Source organism: Nilaparvata lugens, chromosome 2 (genome assembly GCF_014356525.2).
Source record: "Nilaparvata lugens isolate BPH chromosome 2, ASM1435652v1, whole genome shotgun sequence".
Taxonomy (NCBI): Eukaryota; Metazoa; Arthropoda; class Insecta; order Hemiptera; family Delphacidae; genus Nilaparvata; species Nilaparvata lugens.
Window position 1 is genome coordinate 72,236,634 of NC_052505.1, and position 24,029 is coordinate 72,260,662.

General features: G+C 35.7%; 2 protein-coding genes across 2 annotated transcripts in view; both read right to left on the reverse strand.

Annotated features, from left to right (window-relative positions):
• Positions 1–24,029, reverse strand: part of LOC111057039 — a 105,737-nt gene that overhangs the window by 45,638 nt on the left and 36,070 nt on the right. The window lies entirely within an intron of this gene.
• On the reverse strand, positions 1,455–23,406 carry LOC120349967 (zinc finger protein rst2-like). The gene is made up of 2 exons (XM_039421651.1): positions 23,134–23,406; positions 1,455–1,531 (listed from the first exon to the last, which is right to left on the reverse strand). Exons 1-2 carry the CDS (start codon positions 23,351–23,353, stop codon positions 1,527–1,529), a joined length of 225 nt encoding a protein of 74 aa, XP_039277585.1. The 5' UTR covers positions 23,354–23,406; the 3' UTR covers positions 1,455–1,526.

Consider the following 24,029-nt stretch of genomic DNA (forward strand, 5'->3'; position numbering starts at 1 on the left):
CTGATAGCTAGTTTGGTGGGTGTAAACAGAAAACAAACATGAATGCTAGTCAAAATATTAACAACTTACTGCATAACAATAAAGTATGGACTTTCTTCTGTATTCATACACTTGTAGGTTCAACTAACACTTACGGGACTCAGGTCGAGAAGAGACTCGTCTCTACACATGCTCTCGACTACAGTCGAGTCTCTTCTCGACCTGATTCGCGTGAGTGTGAGTTGCCCCCTGTTGGTTGGGGGAGCTTTGAGTCGAGCATCGTACTTAAGAATGTGTTGAAAACCAGAATACATCCACAATATCCCTGCTTGTCGTAGGAGGCGACCAAAAGGGACCCCAAGGCAACTCCAGAAGTTGCCTTGCCATCAAACCCACGGGATCTGCCCCATCAGGGCAAAACGAAAAACCCAAGAGACCAGAGATGGGTGAAACTCCAGGCAGAAATGCGGGTCAAGAGGCTGAATCGTGGACTAATCAGTCTGAAGAAACTGCCAAGCATATCACATTGTATTGCGACAAGCAATCAGGTGATGAATTGGATGTTAGTATAGGGAAAAACTCCAGGTTCTTGTAAAGGACACAGGTATTGATTTGCCTAACTAACATACTACTTGAGAACACAATAATCTTCGGTTGACGTGTGGGGTTCTATGAACCTTTGGATCCTTGAATCCGTCCCTTCAAAAACGATGAACAATAAGTGTGAGTTGAGCCTTAATGTTATTGACAATATTGCAATATAGGCATAGATTGTGTTCCTTGAATTTGAAGGAAATATAATTCTATCCTTCTATTCCAAACAAGCTGGTCTTCCTGTGGGACTCCCCACAATTGTATCCATGCGCTAATAATAACAACAACAAGCTGGTGACCTGTGCTTAAAACTTGACGTTCTGAGATCTTGAAGAACTGAAAAAGGCCTATAACCATACTAAGTAAATTATTTATTCTAGTCAAGATGGAATACATGCCTGATTGGAAATTGAACCATTGTGCGAGGATGACTCATCTTTGATGCTGCTAGTTGCTAATTCACATTCTCCAAATTCATCCTCCTGCATCTCGATCTTGATCTGTGAACATAAGAGATTCTTTTGTCACTTGAAAACTAGACGAATATCGAACTCAGCAAGTAATAGTGCTCACTATTAAAATATGGGTTGTAGTAGTTGATGTTTGTTTATATCAATCAATAGATTCAATAATGTATCTTTTAAAGAATGGACTTTTTACTATTGTCCCCATTGATGTCTACTCTTCTTTTCTATAAAATCCATGAAAGGCGATCGAAAAAATATTGCATAATTATAAAGAATATTCAGACAGAAATAATCTTTCAACTAAATTTCACTATATACTATCAACAGTAGAGAAGTTGAAAGAAAATGGGATTCAACTTCATCATATAGCTGTAGCCAGTAAATTTCAAGGTGGATTGTTCAACAATACATGCCTGCTGAGTAGCTGTATCACTACGTGCAGCTCCAATCCAACTGTCATCAAAAGCACTTTCCTGTTTCTCAACTTTAACCTGCAACAAAGAGACAAAAAATCAACTTGAATCCTTCACAGTAGAATCTTGTTGAAACACGTTTTCGGTTTTAAGGTTATCTATTTCAGATACCCTGGTAAAGTACCGTTCTTGACAATTAATCAGGCAACACTCTGACGGTGAGAATTTTCAAAGCTTGAAATCCCCATAGATCGAATAATGGTGTTTTTAGCTGCTACATAACCGAGCTCTCAAGCAACAGACCCCATTTTACACATTGCACTGTAGATGAGTGGGAGATGCTGGTCTCCTATCGGGCGCCTCCCCAGGTGGCGGATCGGGGAATGCCCTCTAGATATAGGGGTTACCGAGGAAATGAAATACCCGGGGTGGACCAAAACCAGCAAACTGCTGCCTTGCAGGTTAGATTTCTTTATTTATGTATGTTACAATATTTACTGTTTTATACACTAATTTACATTAAATGACGGTAATGCTAATTATTCAACTATAGATAATTAAAATTAATAAAAATTGAATGCAATTGGAATAACGATAATATAAAATTGTAATGTAACTTCATAAATCTGCGGTGTTTCAACAAATAATTGTCGAATCTTTAAGAAGGATATGAAATAATATCCTTCCCATCAATACACGATCGGGTGGTCAGTGGACACAACGCAGACGGAGATCAGTAGATATTCAAAGGCTAAGGAAAGAAAATTGACTGCTGCCTTGTAGTTTGGTATTGGCTTACCAAAGGCTAGGGAGGGACTAGCCTTTTCTACTGCATATAATTATAATTAGCTTTAAATTTGGAGGCCACTAATGTCTTTGTGTGTAGCGTGCTTATATGGAGACAACAGTAGGTTTCCCACTAGCTCAATTTGCTGTTGCAGGAACACAGAATTGGAAATTCCATCTATGCATTCAAGTATCGGACAATCCCACATTCCTAAAAAGCTAGTGGCAGCTAGCCACTATTTTGTGCTCAAAATAACATACTAAATCGATCCCAACGAAAAATTTCATGAAATGTATTTTGGCACTGGACGTACACTTAAGCTGGGTTTACACCAAAGTAAATAAAATGTTAATAACTGAATATGTTAGGCCTACTATGTAACATAATATGTAATTAATTAATATGTAGTTAATATGTTAGTTAATAAATTAATAATGATAATAACGGAACTTGACAAATACATATGTTCATCATATGTATGATAGGCTAAGTTATGTTCAATCCAATAGAATCTATGTAAACCCAGCTTTACACCTCAATCTTTTACTAGCACATAGATGCATTTAATGTGATCACACCCTTAAATAGACAAGATACCAATAAAAATATGAATTCTGATAAAAAACTTTATTCCCAAAAAATTATATGGAATAAGAAACAATAAATATTGTGTGAATTAATAAGCGTTAAGCAATGCTGATTTTTAAGGTTATGTTGAGGAATCTTTTACTGGCACATAAAATAATGCATTTAATTTGATCACACCCTTGTATTATAGACAAGATAACAATAAGAATATAAATTCTGAAAAAACCTTACTGCCAAATAATTATATGGAATGTTCAAGAATCAAGAATCAAGAATTTTATTGGCCATAAAACAACATTACAAAAATGTAAGCAATAGGCTTTGTCAATAATAAGTAAAATATCACAAGTTTGACTATAAAATGAACAAATTTACAAATACACATTGAAATATTGTAGCAAAATAACACGAGTTGGACTATAGAAACGAACAAAATTACACATATACATTGAAATTTGTTAAATTTGTTTATTGTTAAAAACAATAAATTGTATAAATTTTTTAATTAATAAGCTATACTGTTTTTTAAGGTTATTTTATAGAAAAACTATTTCAAAAACTCACCTCTTTATCCATTTTTCTAAAAAAAAGACAAAATAATATACCATAAAGGAACAATAAAATTTGAATATTCGTTTTCTAAGTTTAATTTATTAGAATAATTTAACGTATATTATTATTATACAGTTTTACAGATTAATCCTTTTGTGAGGCTATTTTCCCTTTGTTACCTTGACCAAATAAACCTTTGACTACCAGCTTGACCAACCCAACGGCTTAGCTATTTTCATGATATTTCAGGTTATGAAAATAAATTATTCAATTTCAATTCTATTATTCCTGATAAGATCTATTTTATAATATTTACAGTTGGAATGTCTAACTTTCACGTATTTCTTATTGCAACCACATATCCTACCCAATATTGAGTAAATGCAAATGGTACTAAAAGTAATAACAATAAAGCAATGATTCACTCACTTAAATACATGAATTAACTCTTGTTTCGTTATGATTTTCAAGAATTAACACCAGACCTGATGTTAAAAACCTTAGTTATTTAGAAGGTTTCCAACCATGACATGCACTACACACACTAACCGCCAATTATGAACTTCACTTCAAATAAGATTTTGGTATTTCACATTAAAAATTAATTATATATTTCACATGCAAATAATGCTTTAGTTTTGATTGTTGAATACGCTCTATTCTTGTCTTATTGAACTTTTTTTTGATACTTATTCCTTATATATAAATAAAATACCATTATCTATATTGTGTTGACATTTCTGAAAATATCCTTGAAAACAAGAAAATGTAAGAACAAGATTTAATCTTTTTTAATTTCTATAATAATTAACGTTTTTGACGATATAGTCATCAGAATCATGTTTCTATCTACAAAATATCAGCATAATATTAAAAATCTTACCTGAAGTGAACTAAACTAACATAACATGGATTTGGTGTTATATTACCTAGGCCTATGTTGGCAATGGTCATTCACACGCCTTTTTTACTTTCCTTGCCCTATTACCATAGGTAAAGAAAGTATTAATACCTTAATACCTTCAGCTTCATCCATTACCCACAATTGTGGGATCGATGGCGTCAAAAAATCAAAACACGTACAAACACATGAAAAAAAAAACTGTAACAGTTCAGATGGCAGTGATCCAGTGCTCACGCTCTCAATAAAAATTCAAATTGTCACCCATAAATTCGTTTACACTGTAGTATGCCTTTGCACACAGTAGCTTCCGGATGGTTCTCCTGAAGGCGGCCTCATCCAATTGCTTCACACTATTAGGCAGCTTGTTGTAGAATTTCAGGGCTGAAATCCTGTAACTGGCCTGTGATCGGTGGAGGCGTCTCCTGGGGATATCCAACAGCTCACTGCGCCTGGTGTTGTGGCGGTGGATGTCACTACGGGCAGCTAGAGTATGCTGTATCTTCTTGACATACACCAAGCACAGGAGGATGTAATGGCTGAAGACAGTCAGTACACCAAGGCGAGCAAAGATGGGCTTGCAGTGGGCAAGATGATCGCTGCCTGTTATAATTCTTATAGCCCTCTTTTGCAGTCTCAGCACATCAGCAGCCCCCGCTGAATGACCCCACAGAAGCAAGCCATAGGTAATGTGGCAATGGAAGAGCGCATGATACATCATTATCAGGTACTTCTCAGTCACCAGGCCCCTCATCTTGAGCAGCAGAAAGCAAATGCGGGAGAGTCGACTGGTTACTTGCTGTATATGACTGTTCCAGCTGAGTTTGCTGTCCAAGACAAAACCCAGCAGCTTCACTGGATTCTGAGGGTCACGCGGCTCACGTGACAAGCTGCAGATGATCCTTTGGGTCTTGTCCTCATTCAGCTGGAATCGATTAGCCAGGAACCATGAAGTGGCAGACTGAAGATGCTCCGCAGATGCCTCCAAAACCCGCTCAAGCTCAGCACCCGATGACAGTAGAGATGCATCATCCGCGAACATCAGAGAGGAACCGTGGTCGTCGAGGTCATTTATCATGACAAGGAACAGTGTAGGCCCCAGCACCGATCCCTGAGGAACACCAAAAGTTACCGGAAGTGTCCGGGAGTCAGCACCACTGAGGGAGACAAGCTGAGTCCTTCCAGAAAGGTAAGAGCCCAAGATGGAAAGGGCAGAGTCTCTAAGACCATAAAAGCTCAGCTTTCTAAGAAGAATGCCATGGTCCACGCAGTTAAAGGCTAGGCTCAGATCACAAAGAGCAAGAGCAAGAGACTCACCATCCTCGAAGGCAGCATCAATCCGCTCAGCCACATGGTCGACTGCACCCACTGTTGATCTCGGAAACCAAACTGCATGTTGGAGAACAGGCCATTCTCCTCGAAAAAAGGAGAATTCGGATATTGCTTTCCGAAGAAAATTAAGGTACCCCAATTTCTATACGTTTCAAGGTCCTCTGAGTCCGAAAAAGTGGTTTTTGGGTACCGGTATTGGTCTGTATGTGTGTGTGTATGAGTGTATGTGCGTCTGTGTACACGATATCACTGTGACGATATCTCATCTCCCAGTTGACGGAATGACTTGAAATATTGGAACGTATAGTCCTTACACTATAATGATCCGACACGAACAATTTCGATCAAATGCAATCCAATATGGCGGCTAAAATGGCGAAAATGTTGTCAAAAACAGGGTTTTTCGCGATTTTCTCGAAAACGGCTCCAACGATTTTGATCAAATTCATACCTGAAATAGTCATTGATAAGCTCTATCAACTGCAACAAGTCCTATGTCTGTAAAAATTTCAGGAGCGCCGCCCCATCTATGCAAAGTTTGATTTTAGATTAGCAGCCTTCATATACAATTTAAACAAGAAATTTCAAGTGGAAAAAATTGAGCATGAAAATCTCTGCAATCGATGTTGTCCAGTAACATGTTCACCTAAAATTTAAAATAAGCTTGAAATTCAAGAAAATGTGATCATTAAATTGCAAACGGTTGGCAACTGTTGGTTCTATTAAATTATTCACTACGAAGAGATAGCAGACCTCGTGTGTCTCTAGCGTTATTGTCCTATCACCAGCTGCCTCATATATTTGAATAGTAGATTTGAGATGCGCTAGAACACTAGCGTCAGGTAATAAATTTTCATAACGGCAAGGAAAGTTGTGTGAGTGCGCCACACCAGATTTTTCAACACCATCTGAGACTTTTATAATAATTTCTATCAAACTCTTTTTACTTTATAGGGCTACTTTTTATAGAAATGGAAAGAAAAATAAAATCAAGTTCTGTGGGTAGATGACACAAGCTGATAAGTCATGATTTGTAAACTTTTCAGGAGAGAAATTTGAAAGTTTGGCATAGCTGCAAAAATTATCTATAATATTTTTTCTTAGGTACGCATTCTACACTAATATAATCAGCTGATCTTTGACTATTTAAATATAAAATATCAAGGAATAAAACATTTATTTAAATTAACTATTGAGGATTTTTGCAAGTAATGTCAGAGATATCATGTTTTGCCATCTGCCATGTTTTAAATCACAATGTAACAGTATAGGAAATATCTTAAAAATCGATTATTTAGAAAAGTGAATATATTTTTAACAATTAATTGATATTATTTACAAGTATTGATCAAGTTAACCAAACTTGAACTGTTTGCTAAATTGTATGGGTTATGTAGTTCTCAATATAGGTTATTGATTTTCAGATTTTATAATAGCCTACCAGTACATACACTTATCAAATTTTGCCATCTTTTGATAATTGGATTATAATACAAACCGGTAGAAGAGTGTTGAGATATATGTACTTATCAACATTTGTCAACTTGGGGTTTGGGAGAAATGCTCTATCAGGCTTGAGCAAGGCCTATATCCCAGCTATTTAAAGAGATACAACATATTTAGTTATACCATCTTATAGGTCTAATTTTTCTGAACACAACCATATGCATAACTCAATATGGCCAATAGTGTGACTTATCAACTTGTGTCATCTACCCACAGACTTGAAAATGGCATCAATGTCCGAAACATGTTGAGATTAAATAATTCATAAAGGTTACTGATATTTTATTTTTCTTTCTATTTCTATCAAACTGTCTACTAGATTCACAACGAAGTCTAATTTTTTTAAAAATAAAAGTTTAAAAGAAACAAAAATGCGACAAATAGTGTTAGGTTTGCCGCATATTTTGTTACAGCACGCAATAATATTTTCAGTGTTTTACTGAAACTTTTAATTAAATGGTTTGAAGTAAAAAAAACTTTTCTTTGAACGCGGCTTTTAGTGTTGATGGGACTGGTAAAATACCAATAATTTCATCACATTTTCATTTGAATTTTTGTATGATTCAAATAATTCTTGGTTATTGTATGATTCGTTCAGTTCATATTTTAATCAGTAATTTTTGTTTTTCTTTATTGAATATCCATTATTTTTTTTACTTGTTGAATATATCACAAATGTAAACCTCAAAGTATAAATAGGTACCTTATTTTTATAATTGAATGAAATATTGAATGAAAAAAGACTAAGAAATTGTCAAAAAACCACTGATTTATTGATAATTAGAAAGACCGGTTTCGGTTATTACACCATTGTCAATCTCTGATAAACTAAAACTAAATAGAAGAGCAGCAGAATTTATACTAGTAGGCGAGTACTGCTATTGGTCGAGGGCATGAACGCCTGCCATTGGCCTAGCTAGACAGTCTCCTCCCCCTCAACGGTGTGACAAAATGGCGGCTTAAGCAACAGAATCGCCATGATAATAAAATTTACTTTGAGTACAAAATAAGAACCAAGAAAACAAGTGTAAAAGATAATAAAACAAATATGTAAATGGAAAAACTATTGACTAATGTATGCTTACAATTTTATGATAAAACTAAATTCGTAGTGTTGTACTGGTTGAAATGAATCTGGTCATTTAAACTATACTGGGAATTTTCCTTAATTACTCTTGTTATTTCTAAAGCCTCTAAAATATTCAAAGATGTGCCTTTGTTATTAACATGCAGAAACTCAACATTCTCCTTAACTGTGAACTTGTGATTATTTGTTATCAAATGTTCTGCAAAGTTAGATTCCCCATTTTGTTTATTCCAATCTCTGATGTGTTCTTCAATTCTACTTTTGAAACTTCTACCAGTCTGACCCACGTAACAAGCATTACAATAATCACATTTAAGTTTGTACACCCCGCTTTTATCCCAAATATCAATTTTGTCTTTACTCCAGCTAAATAGACTATTTAAAATCGGTTTGGTCTTGAAAGCAACATGAAATCCATTCCTCCTCAATTCCCTACCTATTTTATCAGATACAAGGCCTAAATATGGGATTGTTATCCAAGTCTTCTCCTCACAGTTTGAGCCTACAAAGCTAGAATTGATTGAAATTTTTCTATTAATTTTACTCAATAATCTGTCCACCATACTTTCTTCATACCCATTTGCGACAGCTATCTGTTTAATTTTAGTGATCTCAATATCAAAATCATGATGGCTCATAGGTATTGTTAGTGCTCTATAGACCATACTATTGAAAGCAGCAAGTTTGTGAGAAATAGGATGACAAGAATGAAGAGGAATGATAACATCAGTATGGGTTGGTTTTCTGAAAATAGAAAACTTGTGAAAACCAGTGCTATGATCTATTCTTAAATCTAGAAAATTCAATACACAATCCTGTTCTACTCTACAGTGAATTTTATACTCTGATGTAATCCATTCAGATAGGAAAGAAAATTGTCTAGTTGTCTGTTACTTCCTTTCCATAAGCAAATAATATCATCAACATATCGAAACCAGTAAACAATTTTATCTTTGAAATGACTATTTTCAATGATTCTACTTTCTAACTTTATTTTTATAACTCATTTCTATGGCTGAGCTCAATTCCCTCACCACAACCCTCAAATTTTGAGTCTACTGTTTGAACATAATTTAGTTTGATGATGCAGCACACAACGAAACGGTCGTCACTAACATGAGCTTTAAAGATATTTCTACTTTAAAGTTTACATGTGTGATATATAATAATAAAATGTATTTGAATTGAAATTAAGATATATTTTTGGATGAGGTTGCCCTTTGTATTTACTGTACACCGTAAGCCTTATCTACACCAAGTGCGCAATGAAAAATGTTACTGTGAAAACGACATTATAAACAATCAAGTACACCGGTAGCCTACGAAGGCTATATGTAAGGTTTATTACCTTGGCAATATAAGAGTAATAGGGTTTTTGAAACTCAATTATTATTCTGAGTTTTTGTTTGAATCTTCAGGAAATTCTATACATGAAGATAATATTAAAAGTTATTGAATGTCAAAATTGGAGGCTCGATTTTTATTTATATAGATTATGGGTAACTGTATATAAAACAGCTTAGTTATTGAATAACTAAAATTTATTGCAAATGCTCTCTACAACAACATCAATAAACTTAATTTATATTCATTAGAAATAAAAATCACTAATCTTTATCAAAATTATTACAATTTTCAATAATTTACATTAGTAAGTATATCTTGTTTATTCATTCTCAGATTGCCGTAGTAGACCTCACGCAGTTTTCTCATCCACAAGTATCTGATGTCACCTGTTCTAGTTGACTCAGTTGAATTATAATTTACTCTTAAAAACAGTTAGTTGTTTTCTTCAAGATCAAAAACTCACTTATGTTAATAAACTCAGTTCACCTTTGAATTTGTATCCCATATGATAATCTATCTAGTTCCGTGGTAATCTTTCCATCTGATAAAAATCTTTCACAACTAATTTAAAATTAATTTGTTTCAATCAAGAATATTATAATTTCTCCAGCATTATTTAGTTCATTGAATCATTTTTTATTTTATTTCCAATCACCTATTAAATTTGTTTTTCAAATGTGGGAATATTGATACTGATGGGCAAGCATCATAAAAAATATTGCAACCCCACCTTATAGAAATAGACTCGGCCAGACCTCTGTCTAATGCATGCAATGAATAATCCACTTGTCAGCTGATTGATTATGAATAACTATAGTCTGATTAATCCTATCTTCAAAGTAGATTATATATATCATAGTGATATCAGAGTATGGAGGAATTCCTTTTCTTTCCATATTATCATTAAAATTTCAAAAATCCATGAGTATACATCGACGCGCAGTTGAAAAAGGAATATTCCTGCCAAATCTCATCAAATTCTATCAACGCATTTGGCCGTAATCGCGTTACATACAGACATACAAAAGAAAATCCGAGTTAAAACATAGACCTCACTACGTTCGGTCAGTTATCTGCTTCCATATGATATAAGAAATACCCAGTCTGAATCCATTTGATGTTTTGTTGTTTTAGTAATATTTTGAATGTAACCGAACATCAATGTCATGTATTTGTTTTAATTAACCATGCCAATAAATTATAAATGATTAATTAAAAATGTTGTAGATTCACATATATAAATACCTACACATTACCCAGTAAATCAAGACTAATTTCTTAAATTAAGAGAATTCATCTCTATAGCATGGAGCAGGGTTTCACCAAGGACACTATCATATTCAGAAATCTACTGAAAGTGAGAGCTCCACAAGTGTTTCTAGACCTCGGCAAGGATGGTGAAGCCAGGTTAAGGCTGACTATAGTGAGGTTCATGTTATAATGGCAGTGGAGAAAGATAGTAGAACAGCGTTGCCAATTCTCTGCCTTGTCCCTGTCTTCTATGGAGGATATCTGATACTGATATATCTGATGTAGAGTTGAGTTGTGGACGTTGAACGGAACAGTCGCATTTTCGTTGGCTCTCTTATCTGGTGAGATAATGCCGTTAGAAGCAGTTCTTTACCGGTTACGAACCGAAATGTTTAGTGCAGTGTATTGTTATAAGTCTCTTAGGCTAAATAAAGCCTCTAAATTAACAGTGAACTCTAAAAGTTGTAATATTTTTCCGCGTTGGGTATTGTTTTTTTTTGCTTCTCGCGATCGCTGGAATCGAGTCTAATCCCGGGCCTGAAAAGACTATTAATGATATATTTTATAAACTGGAAAAAATCGAAAAAATAGTTACAGACATTCCGAACATTAAAAGTGCTGTGTTAAATATAAATCAAGACATTCCGGTGATAAATAATGATGTTTCTACGCTTAAAGAACATTGTGATCGTCTTTCTAATGAGAATAATCAGTTGAAATTTCAAGTGGATCGCCTTGAAGGTTTCTCGAGACGTAACAACCTCGTGTTTTTCAATATTATAGAGAAAGGGGGGGGGAGAGAAGTTCTATGTGTGAGACTCTCATATTGGACTTTATCAATATTCTAAATTGAAAGTGAACGTGAAAAACTACGATATTGAACGAGCTCACAGAATGGGCCGACGTTCGGCAAACGGTAGGCCAATTATTGTTAAATTTTGGAATTTAAAGAAAAAGATGGAGATTTTGAATAACAGGAAGAAATTGAGAGACTGCAATATAGGCATAGAGGAAGATTTTACCACTCGGGTGAGAGAAATAAGGAAAGAGTTGAAAAAATTCCTTTTAATGGCTAGGAGCGATGGGCAACATGCTGTCTTGCAATACGACAAATTAATAGTCAATGGGCATCCCTTTACACTGGATAAGCTGGAAAGTAAGTTCAAAAATACAAGTGGGGAGAATGTGGAAGGTGAAGGATAGGGGCAGTTGGGGGTGCAATCTCTCGTGAACCCACCTCCAGTTGATGATGTGTCAACTTTATCCGAACAAATTTTCACTGAAGAGACTATTCAAATAACTCAGAAAAATTCATCAGAAATTGTCATTCCGAGTGAAACATCCCCTTCTACTGTGGTTTCAGAGAATGAGATAGTTCTAGAATCGAGTCCGAAGAGAGAAGTTCAAGTGATGGTACATGCTGAGAGAGAAAGTGATAACCCAGCCAATGAGAGACAAAATGTTGATGTTCGGAATTTATGCCTTCTTTTATAGAGTAGGGACGGCCATTTGCTAGATTGGACTCTGGCATTCCTATTGGCTAGCCATTCCTTGCTCTTCAAGTCTAGTTATCCCTCCAACCTGAAGTGCTCAGTATACTTTAGATTCTGTTCAAAAATATTGGTATTAGTCCAGGCGCTGGCTTACATTGAGCATACATGAGAGAGGCAGAGAATTTGACTTCGGATTATTGTTAGGGGGTCTTTTGTGTATATGAGACTCGATGTCGTCACGTCCCAGGGTGGTCGACAGCTTGGGGGGGAGGGGGGTAAGTTGTAAAAAACGCGCGCTTATAAAATCGCCTGTCCTGCAGTTACTATTATGTACACATAACTGGCTTTCAATGTGGTCCTCTACATTTTTGCGATAAACCGCATAGTTTTTCCGTAAAAAAATAAAATATCTCAAAAAATGTATTTTTTTATTATGGACTTTTTGTTATTTCTCGAATATTCAAGTCATCAGCCGACTTAGAGGAAAAAGCTCCCAATAAACGTTGTAGGCCGTCACTTCCTGAATCCAATGATATATATAGTTTGGGGGTTTTGATCATAGATGCGGCAGTGGGAGGGGGATAAGTAGCACTGTTACGCTGCGGCGCGGTCCTCCCCCATGATTAATGCGCGTAATGGCCTGTCTATCAGATCGCTCCTACTAGTCTATGCATGCAAATTATGTATTTCAGGAACGCTATCTTATGTATTTTCGGTCGCTGAACACGATTTTTCAGCTCTCTAGTCTCAATAATTGATAATTCTCATCATAATATACACATTATGGTCAAAATTACAAACTTCATCTCATTATCATTATTTATGATTACATTGTAATGATAAACCATCTTGTTAGGAATCCTATATGTGTTTCTCAGTCGATAAAAAACTGATATTCCATTAAGAGAGAATAATTATTCGATTTAGTTCAATGATCTCTTTGGAATTGCGAAAGTCAAGTAATGGAGTAAGTTAAACAAATAATATAGGCTACCCCATATAGAGCACCGTGTAACAGGAGTAAAATATTTTCTTAATATAAATTTACAGTTGAAGCACAAATAATGCCAATTACTCCCATGTGATATGACTGAATATTTGATTACAAAGGAAATATAACTCTAAAGCTGCGTTTACACCAGAGTTATTAACGAGATGTTAATAACTCAATCTTTATAGATTCTATAAGATTGAACATAACTTATCATACACATGATGGACATATGTGTTTGCCAAGTTCCGTTAAATCTAATAGAATCTATAAAGATTAAGTTATTAACATTTTGTTAATAACTTTGGTGTAAACGCAGCTTTATCAACTGATTTCTGTAACTTATATCTACGCGAATAGATACTTTTCATCTGGCTGAGTTTGACTGATTGTCTTGGGGTGGTACTTGAATGAAAGTGGAATGGGAGATATCTTTGCTGAATTTGAAATATTTGGAGAGAATACTGTTGGAAATCTATTGAGGGGAGATCAGTATAATTAAGGTGTGAGAACAAGCAATCAATTCAATGAAACAACTACAAGGACTCATGAACGGTTCAAATATGAGAGATTGTCAAAGTATATTTGAAAGAAGTCAGGAGCTATTTGTGGAGTTTTTTTAGAATAACAATGTAAAATCAATGACTACTTGAAATTTATGACTGATTATTGTAACATAGTTTAGATGATCTTAAATTGTATTCATGCTCATAAGGAAGGACTCTGGTATTGCACATAGAAACTGTACGAGAAAAGATCCCATACTTTTTTTATTCAATCACACAAACTATATTATGGAGTCTGTGTTATATCTAGAAAATATAAAAAAATACCCATAGAAGTAGAAAATAATTTCCAATAAGGAAACATTAACTCTATACAGTCAATACATTGACTCTCTGTCAAATGAAACCTTGAAAATTCCATAAATGTGACAACCGATCATGCTTTGGAGCAAACCCTCATTCGATCATCCAAAACTGAGTGATTGGAATAGCTAGTTCTTCAAAGGCTTTCCTAAAATGGCTGCTACTATATAAATAAATCTTCCATCAAAGATACTCTGTTCAAGTATGTTGACATCATTATGGAGATTGTGAAGAAAGTCATCGAATGAAGTAAAACAAGAATAATGAGAGATGATAATGATTTCCAGAAGCATAACCTTCTCAAGAGAACATTACATTTTTCTTCAAGACTCTGATGGACAACAGAATCTGCATAATGTTATCAATGGTCTGGAAGCAAGTGAAGAAGTGTGTGATTCTCTTTTGAACGTATAGAAAGAAATAGTTATTCGGTCTCCAACGATTGTTATCTAAACATAGTTGTGGCAAATTGTAAAAGTGTATTCTCACCTATAAAAAGAAACAGAGTTCTTTCATTCTCCACGATGCAATCAAACAAAAATCCTAGTCTTAGTTAATTCTAGAATAAAAAGATCATTCTGATATCTGTATTTTTACTAGGTAGCTGTTTAAAGATGATTCAGCATTGAAGTTTTAGTGCAGCATGCATTTCTACAATAACCGCAATCTCTGTCAACATCTGATGGATATTTGAAAAAACGCTTAATCTCACTTGGCCCATGAAATTGTAAGTGAAACTAGTTGTGGATTTGACTAAATCCCTAAATATCGTTGACAAATTCGCATAATGATGACATGGCTCTCATGAATTCAACTCCTACTTCACTTTTCAAAACTTCAATACGCTGCAAGATTATGGAAACTTTGTGATGAGAAGAGTTATAAAAATTCTCAATAAAAATGGAGTGATACAGGTGGACATAGCGTTTCATGTATATGGTCTAAAATCAAACAAAGGTAGTGAGCATATTAGAAGCAGCAGAGTAAAAGAATCACTCCAATAATATGCTCTCCAAACCATCGAGACTTGATTTCTAAATCTGTGGCAGAGATTTATTAATGTGACATGCAAGAATCTATAAAGTGCAGGAATACATACATTCATTCATTCATTTGTGGATAAAATTACAAATCATATAAATATGTTTGGGAAAGAATAACGGGCATGGCCATAACTATTCGAATCCCAAATTTTGATACTGAATGACTTGTTACCATTTCAAAACAGTCTGAACGGGAATACCATAATGGATGAATTAATCGAAAGTTAGTGAAATATCATTGAAATAAGTAAACTCTTCATTTGTAGAGCTTTAATCAAATAAAATTGAACATGACTTTCTACTAGTAACGGATCAACAACATTTGGTATTTATGAATGAATCCATGACAACGAAAACATATGGTTTATCATATCATTCTACCCGGCTAGATTTTCGTGTTATCTTAGGGGCAAGATGACGGAGCGACACAGTGGACTCTTGTCCATCAGGGCGACGAATGTGAGCATACTCTGGGTTTGCCTCAATCAATTCAACTTCTTCTACTGATGAATCTTGCTTTGAATTTCGGTTCATTTTCTTCAGCCAAACTGGTCCTGGGCTCATTATAATAATACTGTTAGAAATAATATGAATGCATATTTAAATTTTCATTTAATTTTGATTTCATACAAATCATATCTATTATTATATTGGATATAATTTCTCAAAAGTTCACGACAAACTGAAGATTCACGAAAGATTAACATTTTCATATTAAACATAATCATTATGATAATGAATGAATGATGAATTCCATTTCCACCATGAAGAACTAAGAAATTCCACAAATATTTCTTGGAAATTAACTGACCACTATATCAAGTAAGCGTGGCCAGTGTGCAATTAATAATATAATTTAGCCTGCAGCGCATCACAATAAATTAATTTGAGATAAAAACGATAGAACATAAAAACATATAAATATTATCATTATTCTATCCTAATATATTTCTTGAAACCCAAGTTTCGTTTATTTCAAACAGTCATTTCTTAGTTTCCTTGCAGAATGAAATTTTGACCATGATTAGTATATTATGATGAGAATTATCAATTATTGAGACTAGAGAGTTGAAAAATCGTGTTCAGCGACTGAAAATACATAAGATAGCGTTCCTGAAATACATAATTTGCATGCATAGACTAGTAGGAGCGATGCGATAGACAGGCCATTACGCGCATTAATCATGGGGGAGGACCGCGCCGCAGCGTAACAGTGCTACTTATCCCCCTCCCACTGCCGCATCTATGATCAAAACCCCCAAACTATATATATCATTGGATTCAGGAAGTGACGGCCTACAACGTTTATTGGGAGCTTTTTCCTCTAAGTCGGCTGATGACTTGAATATTCGAGAAATAACAAAAAGTCCATAATAAAAAAATACATTTTTTGAGATATTTTATTTTTTTACGGAAAAACTATGCGGTTTATCGCAAAAATGTAGAGGACCACATTGAAAGCCAGTTATGTGTACATAATATTGAGAAAAAATTAAAAGCTGTACTATGAATAGTAACTGCAGGACAGGCGATTTTATAAGCGCGCGTTTTTTACAACTTACCCCCCTCCCCCCCAAGCTGTCGACCACCCTGGGACGTGACGACATCGAGTTTCATATACACAAATGACCCCCTAACAATAATCCGAAGTCAAATTCTCTGCCTCTCTCATGTATGCTCAATGTAAGCCAGCGCCTGGACTATATGGAATTTCCAGTGATAAATTAAATTTGCTCATGAAAAGATGTAAAATTGCTAAGCACACAATTGGAACATAATTTCTCAAAAGTTGTTCCATCCTGAATATGGAACCAATCTTTTGGTTGGTTAGACCAAAAAATAGTCCACTGAGTGATCCATTGTTCAGAATAACAATAAGGATAGGCAGACGCTAATAATGGGAGGACTTGGGTGTCATTAATCATCAGGAACTGTAACAGAGGAAGGCTATCCACAACCTACCCTAACTCCACTCATTCTATGTCATTACAGCAACTAAATCACCAATGTGTCCACACCCTAATCCCACTTTTCATATGTTAACAGGTACAGTAGGCCCATGCCCCTTGGGTCACCAGTTTGTGATTTCAACAGCACATGCAGCAAATAATAGCAGTCTGGGCCAGCCTACCTATGTCAAATGTCGTTGCAAGGAAGGTCATGTCAGGTGGAAAGCTAAGAAAGAGTTGCATTCAAGAGGTAGAGATAGTGGAGGTTTAATTGTGTTAGTGAAAAACTATTTGAAAGCGTCCTTGGTTTTCGCCAAAGACTTCATTATCATGGTTAAAGTAGATTGTCCTATAGGTAGTATAAGTATTTGTTCAAACTATATGAAACCTGACACGGTAGCAAATACCCTTGATGAGTTACAAGATTGTCTAAGTCATAACGAATTACTACTCTCTTCTTTTCCTGCTGTGAAGGGCGGCGATTTTAATTTGAGAATAGAACTAAATCAATGTTTAGGTGGGGAAGTGTTCAGTAGCTCAGAACTATGCGCGGATAGAGTATCACGAGACAGTTGTACTTCAAATAATGCTCATAAACTAGTTAGTATTATGGAAGAAAATTTATTTTTTGTGTTAAATGGCAGGTGTAGAAGTGATACTCCGGGCCAATTCACTTTTAATAGTACTAACGGGAGTAGTTTAATAGATTTAGTCTGGGTCAACTTAGAGAGTTTCCCTTTTATTTCAGATCTGGAAGTTTCCGATTTTGTATTGACATCCGATCACCTTCCGCTTATTGTATCTACTAAAATAAAATCCAATAGGATATTAGGAGCTGGCTTAAATGCACGACAAACAATATTTCGTTGGAAGGATTCATTTAAACTAGAATATAGTAGAAACTTGGTTGTTCCGTGTAGCTTCAATCAGAGTGGTGAAAATATTCAGAATATAGCCGACGGGTTAATGAAAGGAATAATAGAAAGGGCTAAATCTCTGGGTATGGTGGAAAATGTTATGAGAGTCAACGAATTTAGAAACAAACCTTGGTTCGATAAGCATTGCAATGAATTAAAGAGAGAGTTGCGTAAAGCATACAGAGATTACAAGAAGAGAAATCCAGTTCCGAACGCTCTGAATAATTTCATTAACAAGAAAAAGAGTTCAAAAATGCAGTAGAACAGAAAAATATACAATACTATGAAAAACTAAAAGAAAATTTCAAAAATGTTACTAATACGAGAGAGTTCTGGGGAATAGTTAGAGTGTTCAAAGGTAGAAGAGGAACAGATGACTACGGTATAAATTTGGAGGAATGGGCTAGATATTTTAAACAAAAATATGAACTATCTTCTCTTAACCTAGCTCCGCAGTGCAGGCTGGTTGCTTGGCTGAATCGGACTAGGCGCTGAGACAGCAAATAATAGCAGCGTTGGTGGGAATGCGAGCGGCCGCAGTAACATTTTCCACCCAGCAATGGTCGGCGTAGTTCCGCCTAGCGGACAGACGAAAGATCAAACCAGTCGGTTATTTGATCCCTCCAGCCAGGCTCAGCCAAGCAGCCGAGACAATAGAACAATGGAGTGGCGGTCTTATTCGCGTTCATCAGCAGTTTTCTTTCTCACGATTATTTTGATTTTTGTGTGTCAATAACAACTCCAGTCACCAGTAAAATGTTACCAGAAACGTGGTGTACTACCATATTAATGACTTTTCATGATGATTTTTAATTATTTAAAAACATTGTTGACATTCTGAGCCTTTAGGCTAAACTTGGGGTCGCTGAGAAAGAATCTACAATCAGAATTTCTCTATCACGAAAAATAACGAAAAAAATCCAGCTGTTGATCTTCCGGCAACCGTTAACAGTCATCCTGCAATGCGGCCGAAACACTTCCAAGCCAGACACCCATCTCGAATGACAACAACGCCAAGCTGTAAGAAACCATCCTGCACTGCGGCGCTAGGTTTAAAGAGTATTGTGTATTCTGTGATGTGAAACATCCAATTTTAGATAGAAGGATAGATTTGTTAGAGCTGGAGAATAGATTGAGAAGGCAGAAAAATAATAGTGCGCCAGGCTTGGATAAAATTCCATACGAATTTTTCAAGTATTTAGATCCCGAAGGAAAATATATGTTAATTAGTTTATTTAACTCAATTTTAGTGACTGGCATAATCCCAACAGACTGGGCGAGGCTTAAAATATTTTTGTTGCATAAAAAAGGTTGTACACAGGATCCCAGGAACTACAGAGGTATAGATATAGCGAATTGCATTCTTAAACTTTACACCGGTATAATAACTGATAGATTAACGCTATGGGCGGATGAGAGCGGAGTAATGGAAGAGAGTCAGTCAGGATTTCGTAAGGGCCGATCATGCGTGGACAATATTTTTGTATTAGACTCAATAGTGAAATATTATATGGAGTATAAAAAGAGAAAAGTGTACGCACTGTTCGTGGATTATGAATCCGCATTCGACTCCGTCCCCCACAATCTGCTTTGGCAAAAATTGATGAGATTTGGAGTTAGTAGGAGAATTATCAATGTACTCCAAAACCTTTACATTAACTTCACATTAGTGGTGGAAAATCAGTCTCGGGGTAGTCAGTCTGAGCCAATAGCAATGAGCAAGGGCGTTTTGCAGGGCGACCCCGCCAGTCCACTGCTCTTAGCTCTCTATACGTCAGGAATAGAAGCTTTTTTCAGAGAGAGAGGGTTACATGGCCTGAATATTGATGGGGACAACGATATTTTAATGTTACAGTACGATGATGACATAGTTATATTGGCCGATAGTATTTCTGACGTAAGAAATAAATTAAAATGTTTGGATCAATATAGCTCTGAAGTAGGTCTAAAGGTAAATGCAAACAAAACGAAAATTCTAACTTTCCATAAAGGACGCTTAAGCAAAAGTCATAAAGCTAATTTTCTGCTAGGGGGTAATAAAATAGAAATGTGTAGCCAGTATAATTATTTGGGAGTTATATTTCAATCATCTGGTGGGTTTTCTGAGATGTGTAGACGAGCAATAAATAGGGGGAAATCTGAATCAGCGGTGGCGATAGATGTTTTATCTAAAGTAAGGTCAGTGAAGTGGATAGATAAGATGAAGTTATTAGATACAGTTGTAATACCGTCATGTCTGTATGGCTCGGAGGTTTGGGGTTTGAATTGTGAAGGAGTAGAGATAGCACAGTTGTTTTTCTTAAAACGCCTGCTTCTACTGCTCCGTTCAACGCCGAGTTGGTGTGTCAGGTTGGAAACAAATAGGCCAAAACTCAGGTTTCAAATATTTAAAAGATATTTATCATGGCTTGTGAAAATTGTGAACTTGAGAGAGCCACGGTTTCCATTTATTTGTTATCGCCTCCTTTTAAGAGTAAGTTTTAAAGGTAATTGGATAGAATATGTTCGTAAAGAAATAGAGTCTATCCAATTCGAAAATATTTTCACTGACGATGGAATTGATGCAATCAACTTAGTGAACAACAGGGATAGCATTCTTAGTAGTTATCTGAGATATGTAAAAGAGGACATAAATCGTGCGTTTTTGTCCCAAAGATGCCCTCTCTATAAACTTATCAATCCTAACTTTGTAAGAGGAGAACAGCTAGATTTTTAACTTCCAATAAAATTATCCGCTGTATATCACAATTGAGAACATCATCAGTGTCATCTACTTTCTTTTATATTGATGGAAAGAAGTATCAACTCAATGCCGAGGAAATCTGCCCCTCATGTAATTCTAGTATGGAGTCATTAGCGCATTTCCTCTTAGAGTGCTCCGCTTACCAAAGTTTTAGGTTCCTTATTTTGCCTTACACCAATAATGTTATTCAGGAAACAGATAAAATAATGATTCTCCTCTCTAATTTTTATAATGAAAAAATTGTAAACGTATATGAATATAATATCTTGAAAGCTCTGTCTAGGAGAAATGCAGAGTAGCTCTACTTTACCTGTCTAAAAGTGATTGCTATTGTTATTTGTGATACTTCTTATAATTAGTCATTTTTGCTCATTTTACTGTTTCCTATTGTTACTTTTTTATTGAAATTTGCATGTAATACTGTGATGATTGTCTGTATTTGATTTTTAAACATATTTTATCTATTGTTATGTATTATGTAGGCCTATCAACTCAACTCATTTGTATGACGTTTGTCGAAACAAATAAAATGATTTATTATCATTATTTATTATACTGATATATCTGATGTAATATTAACAGGAAAATCTTGTTTAGAGTGATCAATTATATTTTATTCCTCATGAAAATATATTCGCCAAAGATTAAATCCATAATTTTCATAATTATTGAGATTGGATATATTTTGTTGATTATAATTCCACGTGGTTGGAAAAGGATCTGGAAATGTTGCAGAACTAGAAAAGGATAGAGCTTTCTGCTTTAAAGTATGATCGACAAGGAAAGCAACACCAATGTTAATCAAATACTGCCATTATAACGTGGACCTCACTATAGGAGAGCTAATGAGGGAGAAGCAGAGGATCAAGCTGCATGACGTTGAGTTGATGGTGGGGCAAAATATCAACATGATACTATTTTATCAAATTACTTGATAATTTTATTGTGGATGATGACCATGTGAGCAGGTAATGCTTGTGAGTAGGTAATGGAAAGTGCGAGGTTGATTTCCTAAGGCTGGCCACTAACGGCGAGACATGCATGATACACATATTGTCATAGATTGTTGTGTCATCACAGAAAAAGGCTTCTAGCAAAATTTGTTTAGGTTAGGTTTTTGCATCTCTAAATTTATGTTGTTTATTTTTCTTAGCTGCACTATTTGAGTTTAAATTTTCATTACCTAAAAAAAGCAGGTCAGGTGACCTTTGGTGACCGGTAGGGGTCACTAAGAGGACGAACCGAACACCACTTGATCTGGAGGCAGACCGGAGTCAGTGACAAAGGCTCGTCTGGAAGACACTAGGAGACCATTTCTGACAAGTTTTGACCTGTTGCCATGCACTACAACGACGGTGATGACTGCCACTACTGTCCCACCACTCCTAGCGACTCCCCTCCCTCCAGGTAGTGCCAAAGCATGGCCTATCACCTCTCAGAAAGGAGAGAATTTCAGTGTTGTGATATGACAACCGTGGTGTATGTGGAGGACACCCAACACCGCGAGGAGCCCAGCCGTCCCCAACCACCCGCCGGCACTCACCACACTGTGAGCAGCATCCCCCACTCCGCCCCTCCACAGACGCCAGCCCAGGGCGACCCTGGCAATTCAAATAGAGGAGTGGGGAGGTGTGAGCCGATACTTACTCAGATCTTCAAAAAATGTTGTTTGAAGCCTTTAGCTGTGATGACACGACAATGTATGGACGACATTTGTGTAAACACACATGTTCAACACACTTGTCCTGTTATAAGTGACCACTAGGAAACACAGTAAAATGAATTTGAATGAGCACACGTAAAGTCACAAATTTTCAGCTAGTAGTTGTTTCTAATTTATGATGTGTTCTGATATGTCTCTTCAAATTACTTGATTGAGCACATTTATAGTCACAATACTTGCAGCTGAAAGGTGTTTCTCCTGTATGTGTTCTGATATGTTCCTTCAAAGTACCAGATTGAGTACATTTATAGTCAAAAATACTCGCAGCTGAAAGGTATTTCTCCTGTATGTGTTATGATATGTGATTTCAAAGCACTTAAATGAGCACATTTATAGTCACAATACTCGCAGCTGAAAGGTCTTTCTCCTGTATGTGTTCTGATATGTGATTTCAAATTACTTGATCGAGCACATTTATAGTCACAATACTTGCAGCTGAAAGGTCTTTCTCCTGTATGTGTTCTGATATGTTTCTTCAAATTACTTGATAGAGCACATTTATAGTCACAATACTCGCAGCTGAAAGGTGTTTCTCCTGTATGTGTTTTGATATGTTCCTTCAAATTACTTGATCGAGCAGATTTATAGTCGCAATACTCACAACTGAAATGCTTTTCCCCAGTGTGTTTCGTCATGTGTCTCTTCCAATGAGTGATCGATGGAGTTTTATAGCTGCAGTCAGCACAGCTGTAGAGCTTGATCTTTTTGCCAGCCACAGATGGCTCAGTGCACTCTTCCATGGGAGAGATTGAATGTGCATTCAGTCCACCCACTTCTGTTGCATTGGCAGTTTCAGATGTGCTGCAGTTTAGAGGCCACATCTCCGGTTCACTCTCCACTGAACATCCTTCTGCCTCTTGCTCAACTGCAAACACCAATAATGCAACTTGTAAATGATTAAAGCAGAATAAAGACAATAAAGTAATGATAAAATCTAGTATAAAACACGCACACAATTTTCCTTGCCTCACCTCAATCATACCTCATTATTTACCAATTGATACAATAGTTTATACAAACCAAGGAGTTTTGCAGCCGATTGTAGAAATAGTATATACATAAAACAAATTATAGTGTTAAATATTGGGTTAGATTATGAACAATCAGAGAAATAAAAAAAATATGCCATGAGCTACTTTTTTATTGAATAATGATCCATGACTGCTAATCCAGACCATGGTTTTCTCTTAATTGACATACATATAGGTTGAATTGTCTGAAAATGATTGGTTATGTATATGGCTGCCTATCTTTATTGTTTCAAAACATTTAAATACCCTGAAATATATAGGGAACTTCACCTGCGTTTTGACACAAACTGTAAGAAATGTGCATCAAAATTAAAACTATAAACTGCCATGAAATTGTGAGCTCTAGTTTGATGAGTGGGGTATCCACTATTCATCGACTACTCAGTAGAGCAACATGGCTACAATTGACAAACACAGCACATTATTGCATATCAGTTGTGCTGGAAATAGGATGATAATCTGTAGT

Coding starts and splice junctions, on each gene's coding strand:
- LOC120349967 (XM_039421651.1), bottom strand. CDS start 23,353: ATGTGGCCTCTAAACTGCAGCACATCTGAAACTGCCAATGCAACAGAA.